The following is a 9,424-nucleotide window of genomic DNA, read 5'->3' as shown; positions in this document are numbered from 1 at the left end:
CTCTGGACCTCACTTTCATCCCAGGTGAAAGTGAAAACTCATTAAATTAGAAGTGGGTACACTTGTACATGAGATATAAAGATATGGTAAATGTGGACGTACGTAATGTATTTACGACGTTAAGGCATGCTTACAGAATTATTTTATTAATTTGTACATTTGAATGCTCAAAAGTGTTATAACTTAACAGTAGCAAAATAAGCGTTCAATCAAAATCTGATGACTGCAATCATGCAAAAGTCATTTCGTTTTTTTCTTAGATAATATTTTTTACAACTATCATAAGATGGCATAACGGCTTAAAGAATACGCATCATCTGACCATTGACAGTAATTTTGTGATTGACAGGAATTAATACAGTGTGAACTTCCTTTCTATCTTTTCGTTTTATATTTTGGAAGTTTGTGGCACACTCTGGACTGATGTATTTCTATACAAAAACATAAACTTCTCCTTCGGGAAGTTAATAATTTGAAAGAGCCCTTAGCATTTAATCAGACTTCACATCTTATATATTAGTTACTGTCCATTTAAAAATATAGAAAACAACATTTTCAAAAAGTGAATTCATATTAAAACCAATATTATTCAGCAGTAATATGGCAGTAATATACACGACCTGATAACGACCAATAATAAAAATTCTTAACTTTACAGAGGATTGTTCTTAGTTATATACATCGGCATCAATTACATAACTAGCTGTAAGTGGAATTCTGTCTTAAGGCAATTAAGGCATCGTGCCTTGAGGCAAATTGCTGCAACTTCCCGTACCAAAAATTATTATTTTTTTAAAAACGATTAACATTTTTGAAAAAATTTTACTTCGAAAAAATAAGATTTTTTAGAAATTTTAAATTGGACAAAAAATTACTTTTTTTGAAAATAAAATTTTTAAAAAAAAAAAAAATTTTAAACAATTTTTTTTATAAAAATTTTTTTTTGGAAAAAATGTTATCTTCATTTTGATATATTTTGGAAGATCTGAACTTTTTTTCAAAGCAATCGTACTGCTTTAACTGCATAGAGACAAAATATAAAGCGCGTAAGCGCCGCGTCGCTGTCTAACAGAAAAACAATGGTACGGAACCCATAGGAATGTAAACAAAACTTATACTTATTGTAAAAATCTCAATAAAATATCTGATAATTTGATATGCATATGTCTAATGTCTAATGATTATTGTTGACCGCCAAATGTTATTTTTTTTTAGTTTTTTTTACTAGATCTCCGAAACCGCTAGTCCTATCTTCATGAAAATTTGATCAAATCTTCATCTTGTTAATACAAGTAAAATGTTTTTTGAACTATACAAATCGAACGCTCCGTTCTCTTAAAAACTAAGTTACCGTTTTTGACCCTTTTTGCCCCATATCTTCGGAACGGCTAGAATGTTTTTTGAATTATTCAAATTGCTTTATCCGTGTTCCCGAAATCGTCGACGAAAATTTGTATCCGAACACACACACATGCACGCACACACACACATACACACACACATACATCAATTTTCTCCAAGGTATGCCAACATATTCAGAAACCTCTGAAACGTGAAGATATATAAAAATTTTCATTTTCGATTTTTTTGCGATTACTTACCCTATGGAAAGTTAATTATAAATAAATCAATTTATGATCTCCAGAACATTAGCAATCGTCATTTCATTTCGAATCAAATTCCAAAAAAAAAATAGTTGCTAAATTTACACAAAATTGAAAAAGTGCTCCCGCATAGTCACAGTCTAAACGCATTTGCAAATAATTCTGTGCGACATTTTCACTTATACTGTGCTCAGTTTGGCGGCATTTTCATATTTTTCAATAATTTTCACAAAATTGGAAAAGTGCTCCAGTACACAAACAGTCTAAACGCACTTGCGTAAACATTTCTACCAGAGTGGCGCTTAGACTGTGCTTAGCTTGGGTGATTTTTTGAATTTTTAGTCCAAAATTACAAAAAAAAATTTTTGAAAAAAAATTAGAAACAAAAAATTTTTTTTTCCAAAATCAATTGTTTTGTTGAAAAAAGCAGAAAGTTCTTTGAATCATTTAAATCGGACGCTTAGTTCTCTCAAAAACAGCCATTTTTTTTAAATTTAGCTCTGTAACTCCGAAACCTCTGGGCCTACCTTTGCCAAAAACTAATCAGCATATCTCCCTATCAATAGGAATCGAATGTTTTTTAAACCATTCAAATCGGTTGATCCGTTCTCTCAAAAATTCGCTTTCTATTTTTTGCACTCTTTGCTCCATATCTCCGTAACGGCTGGACCTACCTTTGCCAAAAACTAATCAGCACATCTCCCTATCAATAGGAATCGAATGTTTTTTAAACCATTCAAATCGGTTGATCCGTGCGCCCGAAAACGTGGACGAAAAAACGCGGACATACAAAACACACACACACACACACACACACACACACACATCCATTTTTTCTGAGGTATGCCAAAATGTTCAGAAACCTTCAAAACGTCGAGAAATGTAAAAATTTTTGATTTCGATTTTTGGACGATTACTATAACTTACCCTACGGGAAGTTAATTAACACTAGAAAGACGTTTGATATTACCTACATTGCCCTGAAGCAGTCAAAATGACGGTATTGTGAAAGAATATGTAATGGATATTTGTTTAAAATTAATTTTTAAATGTTCTTTATTATTTAAAGTTACTTGTACGTGTTAAGATTATTAAAACTTTATCAGGATTTTTTTTATTATATTTACAATTTAAGCAAATATAAGTTGAAATCTTTTTATGCTTATATCTTCCACAAGCATTTTTTACATTCTTCAGATTTGCTACTTGTTTTATTATTATAACAAACGCATATTTAGCAAATTTTTTTTTTTGTTAGAATATGTATATTTAATGACTAGCTGGATCTTCATATTATTAACTTCCCGTAGGGATAGTTATAGTAATCGCAAAAAAATCGAAAATGAAAATTTTTATATATCTTTGCGTTTCAGAGGTTTCTGATCATTTTGGCATACCTTAGAAAAAATGGATGTATGTGTGTGTGTGTGTGTGTGTGTGTGTGTATGTATGTATGTATGTGCGTGTGTGTATGTATGTGCGGATACAAATTTTCGTCGACGATTTCGGGAACACGGATCAACCGATTTGAATAATTCAAAAAACATTCGATTCGTATTGATAAGGAGACGTGCTGATTAGTTTTTGGCAAAGACAGGTCTAGCCGTTCCAAAGATACGGGGCAAAAAGTGCCGAAAACGGTAACTCAGTTTTTAAGAGAACGGAGTGTCCAATTTGAATAAGTCAAAAAACGTTTTACTTGTATTGACAAGATGAAGAATTTACCAAATTTTCATAAAGGCAGGTCTAGCGGTTTCGGAGATCTAATGAAAAAAGTAAAAAAAAATGCCATTTGGCGGTCAAAAATGATCATTAGACATATGCACATCAAATTATCAGATATTTTATAGAGATTTTAACAATAAGTATGGATTTTGTTTACATTCCTATGGGTTCCGTACCAATGTTTACGCGTTAGACGGCGACGCGGCGCTTACGCGCTTTGATATTTCGTCTTTATGCAGTTAAAGCAGTACGATTGCTTTGAAAAAAGGTCAGATCTTCCAAAATATGTCAAAATAAAGAAAACATTTTTTTTTCAAAAAAAAAAGAAATTTAAATTTTTTTTTTTTTTAAAAAAAGTAATTTTTTGTCCAATTTGTCCATCTTATTTTTTCGAATAAATTTTTTTCAAAAATGTTAATCGTTTTTAAAAAAAAATAATTTTTGGTACGGGAAGTTTCAGCAATTTGCCTTAAGGCACGATGCCTTAATTGCCTTAAGACAGAATTCCACTTACAGCTAGTTTTGTCCTGAAACAAAAGCTGCTTCCTTTGTATTATGATTCCTGCCGTTTCCTTGTAAAATATCCAGGCATTTATAGCAGTCATCTAAAATATTGAAAATATTTGCACCTACCTGAACTAATTTTACGATTTTCGTGCCATTTATCCGAAACATTTCAGAAGAGTTCATTTTTCGAATTCGATTGAGAATGATAATCGTTTTCTAATAATTTAGTACTTAACGGTTTTGGCAAAGGTCTTCGCACTATTTTAAACTTACAATTTAACTTCCCGTAGTGTAAGTTATTATAATCGTCCAAAAATCGAAATTGAAAATCTTCACATTTCTTCACGTTTTAAAGGTTTCTGAACATGTTGGCATAACTCAGAAAAAATAGATATGTGTATGTGTGTGTGTATATATGTATGGATACAATTTTTCGTCCACGTTTTCGGGCGCACGTTTTAACCGATTTGAATGGTTCAAAAAACATTCGATTCCTATTGATAGGGAGATGTGCTGATTAGTTTTTGACAAAGGCATGTCCAGCCGTTTAGGAGATGCGGAGCAAAGAGTGCAGAAAATAGAAATCGAGTTTTTGAGAGAACGGAGCATCCGATTTGAATGATTCAAAAAACTTTCTGCTTATTTTGACAAAATAATTGTTTTTAGACAAAAAAAATCATTTCAATTTTTTTTTGAATATCGAAAGTAATTCAGAATTCAATTTTAATTTTGGTTAAAGTTTTAAAGCTCACTTATATACGTTAAGTGAATAATTTTAACTTTGTAATTCAGTTTATATAATTCTTATAAATATTAGACAATGTTACAATATTTATAATAATCTATTTGAAAACATTTAATATTTCTTGACTATTTCGTTACGGCACGGGAAGTTCCAGCAATGTGCCTTAAGGCACGATGCCATACACCACTAGTTTTTTATTAAATTAGATTAATGGTTCCTTATCAATATAATAATAATAAACGATCCTAATTTTTGACAATACTTTTTCTATTGTTATTATATTGTAATATCCAATCCATTATGTTGGGTTGGGCGTAAATCCTACAAATATTGCATGAATAAAATTATTATTTTAATAAATCATTTTCAAATTCATAAAGTTTTGTATATTTTAATAATTTTATTTTTTTTAAATACATAAAACATTAAAAACATAAAATTTTAAAATAAAATAAAAATTTAAAAAAATATATTTTACTTAATTGTTTATTAATTTTTTTTTTCAAGATCGTGAACTTTATGAACAAAAAATATATACATCGATTTTTAAATTAATCTATATAAAAATGAAATGAAAATTTTTAAGTGTATGGTAAATACTCCAGTCATTAGTTTTAGGACATAACATAATGGCTGGATGTGATCCCTAAAAATCAGTGGGCATGTAGCAGGATCAATAACAATGCAAAGTTTTATAAATCTTTGAAATCAGATAAATTATTTTTTTCAATATGTCAGAACTTGAAAACTTACACACATTATTCAATATCTAATGCATATCCATTTACTTTTAACATATTTATTTAGATAGAAATGCAGTTCAATAATCTTCATTTTCAATTGTCCTATTTTAATCAGATATCCTTAAAGAAATTTCAATCAAATTCACAGTTATATTATGGGTTTAATATCAAATTTCCAATTATTTTATTTCCAACGCCTTTTTATTTAAAAAAAAAGATAAGATTTGGCTTTATAAACATTAATATATTTGAAAAATGATATTTACATAAAATGATTTCTCTCAATGAAATTTAAGAATTTCTTAATCGTTTTAAAAAAATAAATTTATGAATCCCATTTCTTATACTCCATTCCATCTGGTGGACGAACCTCAACCTTCTCTTTGCCCACCTCGTTCCAATTTGTGCTCAGTACTGTACCACCTGATTCCATCTATAAAATAAATGAATTTTAATTAAACATTGTAATACATTATATACAGATTTTATTATATAACTGCTTATATAATGGCTTTATCAATGTCATACTTTTAGACCAAAAGTACCTTTTATTCACTAATTCATTTTTAACATTAGAGCAACTTTAGAATAAACCACTTATAAAATTTCAGCAGTGCTACTACCAAGTTTAAAGGTTACATTTTACTATCAATCAGGTTTAGTTTAATTGCTCTCTACCAAGATAATTCATTCTGCACAATTCCTCTATTCTCCAAGGTACCAATTATATAAATATTTTGAAATATTTAGAAAATATAGCAATGTACATGTAATCAGTACAAAATATACATCAACCCTTATACAAAAGTTTACTGAAGATTTTATTTTATTATAGTATTATTTACAAATATAAAATACTTACAAATGACTTGTTCATAGCTCTGCGAACATCTTCATTGCTCTCTCCATAAATTTTCTGGAACAAAGCATTCAGAGCAGCATCACCTTCAGGTTTCTCTTCTTCAAAGTCCCTTGCAATTTGTTCCCATTTCTCATTTGCTTTGGTAGGGTTGACTGGTTTTGGTAATTCTAAAAAAATGTTAAATTCACTTTAAATAAAAATTGTATTATTGTATCAAAAGCAAAGTATATGTAAAATTTCATTGCTTATATACCTGCATCTGCTTCTAATTTTTCCCATCTTATGCCAATTGCTTTTACAAGTTTCACTTCTATTTTTGATGGAGTCACTTTATGTGTGCAATATATAGGTACTATGCCATTTAAGAGTCGAAAATCGAGTTCATTTTCTTCATACTTAACATGAAGCTAAAAATAGTTTTTTTATAAACTAGAACTAGTGATATATAAAGTAAATCTATTGATAACTCCTTGTCGAAAATAAATATGATTTAAAATATCAAGCAACTTTAGGTTGTATTAATCAATTAGTTTGATCAATTTATCATATCTAGTTGTATATTCCATTCAAATAAAAGTAATTTCAGGGAAAATAATTTTTCAGTTCTTCCATTCTATGATCCATAATATAGAAACAAAGCTTATTATAGCTTAAGTTATAAATCATATACATTTCTCACAATTCATTACTGTTTAGAACAATCACATTTTTAGAATCAAATGAGTAGCAATATATGTCTTTGTTATAAAACCTGTGTCAATTATATTTTTTAGAAAGTATTGATGTACTTACAGATGTTGATCCATAATCAATCTTTAATTTTGATTCGTCCACGTTCTTTAACAAAATAGTGACAGTGACATCGGTTTCTGTTTGATACCAATCATGTCTTATTTTTGGTTTAACCTATTAAGATAAATATATAATTCTAGTTAAACCCATATATAGAGCATAAAATATGTATAAAAAGTATATGAATAAAAATGATATATGTATATTTAAATAGTGGGGCTCCTTTGTGGAATGAAACATAAAAGAGAGCGCATAATTCTATAGCAATGCAATATTCATTTATGACTTTATGATTTTAAATATGTATAAACTATATTTTAAAATTATATTAAATAAAAAAATAATAATGCTAATACAAATTTAGAATCAATTATTTATACAATAAACTACGACGTACCGCTATTTTTGTCTTAGTGCTAGAGTTTTGCTCTTCACTCATTTCTTTTCTTATCAATATGATTAATTTATAGATTTAAATATTTATTTATATATACAAAGTTTATTTAAAAATAGAATCTACCTAAAATATGTCGTTTGTTTTTTTATGGCATATGTCAAATATGCGGATAAAAATAACAGCATATTTTGGATTTTTACCTTCATGTAGAAGATTGGAAGGTTTGTAACAAAGATAAAACATGGTTGTCATATTGTAGGCGCTAAATTCAAATTATTTAAAATTTCATATTTGGTTATATATTGTACGTCTGTTTTATTTAATTGACTTTTTAAAGAAGTTTATGGTTTTTCGCAAAAATCCTGAATCTTTTTTAAAAATTTGAAAATCATTCGAAATATATCAGTAGGGAATCGTGCTGAATACTTTTTGGTAAAAATTGATTATTAAAAAAAATATTTGGTTTATATATCACAATCTGCGAAAAGAAGTTTTATTATAAAAATTGATTAAAGATAATGATCCTTGTCAAAATTTCAAAAATATATTATGACAATTCCAAAATTACTAAATTTAAAATCTTATTGATCAAATTAATTATATACGCACATATCTGCAAATTTTTGCAATTTACCTTGAGACAAATGCCACTTACACCTAGTTTAGTTTTAATTCTAGCAAAAAATAGTTTTCAATAGTTAAACCTTAATAAACGTCAGTAGAAAAGATATAAAATTTCGTCCTTTTTAAAAATGCATTAATATGCATTCATCGTTCAAAAAAAAACTCATTAACTTTCCTTAGGGTAAGTTACAGTAATTGCAGAAAAAATGAAAATGGATTTTTTTATATCTTTACTTTTCAAAGGTTTCTTTTAACATTTTGCCATACCTTAGAAAAATAAATAAAATTATTCTATGTGTGTGTGAGTGTACAAATAGTATACAAATTTCTGTCAGGTTGAATAATTCAAAAAGCATGCGATTCGTATTGATAAAGAGACGTGCTAATTAGTTTTTGACAAAGGCAAAGGTCCAACCGTTTCAAAAATACGGGGCAAAAAGTTCCAAAATTGATGATTCAGTTTTTGTGAGAACGGAGCGTCTGATTTCAATAATAAAACGAAGAACTTTATAAATTTTAAAGAAGGCAGGTCCAGCAGTTACTGAGGTTCAATAAAAAAACTTAAAAAATGCCGTTTGGTGATCAAAAATGATGATGGGACATATGCACATCAAATTATCAGATATTTTAGTAATAACAAACTATGGGTTCCGTACCAATGTTTATTCGTTTGAAAAAAAGTTAAAAAGTTACACTATAATTCAAAAGCTTAATTTTTTCAAAGTTTTCAAAATTTTTTAGCGTTTATAAAAATTTAAGTTTTTGGTACGGGAAGTTTCATCAATTAGCCTTAAGGCACGATACCATGCACCACTAGTTTTCACTTTTTTTTACTTCTGGAAGTAGTTGATTTAAAATATATTTTAGATTTTATTCTGTGCATAAGAAAAAATTCAGTTCCAGCACTTATTGATTTTAATATAAATTTCTCACTCAATAATTAACAGCAATTTTGCCATGAAAATGGTTATAATTTTAAAAAATGGTCAAAAATAACGTGGGAAAAGTACTGTACTGTATACACTATAACAATACAGTCTGTATTATTTTCTACTATCTTCGAATGAATTAAAATTAAATTTATATTAAAAAAGTAACAGTTTTGATCAATATTATTTATTTTGTGCTTTACTGTTTTGTTTGTGGCATTATTTCTATGGCAACTGAATTGAAATCCATCTTGTAAAGAAACGAAGATTTTATTAAACCTATATAACCTACATACATTTTATTAGAATATTACCATTTGAAACATGTGCTTTTGAATTAGCTTTAATTTTGCATGTATAATTTGTTGAATGACATTTCATATGACAAAACATCATGTTTTATAATCATATCATGTACTAGTTTTAAATTATAGTATATTTTTTATATTTTTGAGAACACAATCTTTTTTATAGAATATTTATTCAGTGAAATAAT

At 28.0% G+C, this 9,424-nt stretch overlaps 1 protein-coding gene across 1 annotated transcript; it reads right to left on the bottom strand.

Annotated features, from left to right (window-relative positions):
* Nucleotides 1-5,554: 5,554 nt before the first annotated feature.
* On the bottom strand, nt 5,555-7,503 carry LOC113385412 (protein SGT1 homolog). Its single transcript, XM_026623260.1, has 5 exons — nt 7,376-7,503; nt 6,979-7,092; nt 6,440-6,593; nt 6,187-6,353; nt 5,555-5,757 (listed from the first exon to the last, which is right to left on the bottom strand). Exons 1-5 carry the CDS (start codon nt 7,415-7,417, stop codon nt 5,650-5,652), a joined length of 585 nt encoding a protein of 194 aa, XP_026479045.1. The 5' UTR covers nt 7,418-7,503; the 3' UTR covers nt 5,555-5,649.
* Between the last annotated feature and the right edge of the window lie 1,921 nt (nt 7,504-9,424).

This window comes from Ctenocephalides felis, unplaced genomic scaffold, assembly GCF_003426905.1.
Source record: "Ctenocephalides felis isolate EL2017-DRISC unplaced genomic scaffold, ASM342690v1 CF-g0.4_SCAFFOLD_03571, whole genome shotgun sequence".
Lineage (NCBI taxonomy): Eukaryota > Metazoa > Arthropoda > Insecta > Siphonaptera > Pulicidae > Ctenocephalides > Ctenocephalides felis.
The sequence above is the reverse complement of the archived record's forward strand: the minus strand, read 5'-3'. Positions and strand labels throughout refer to the sequence as shown.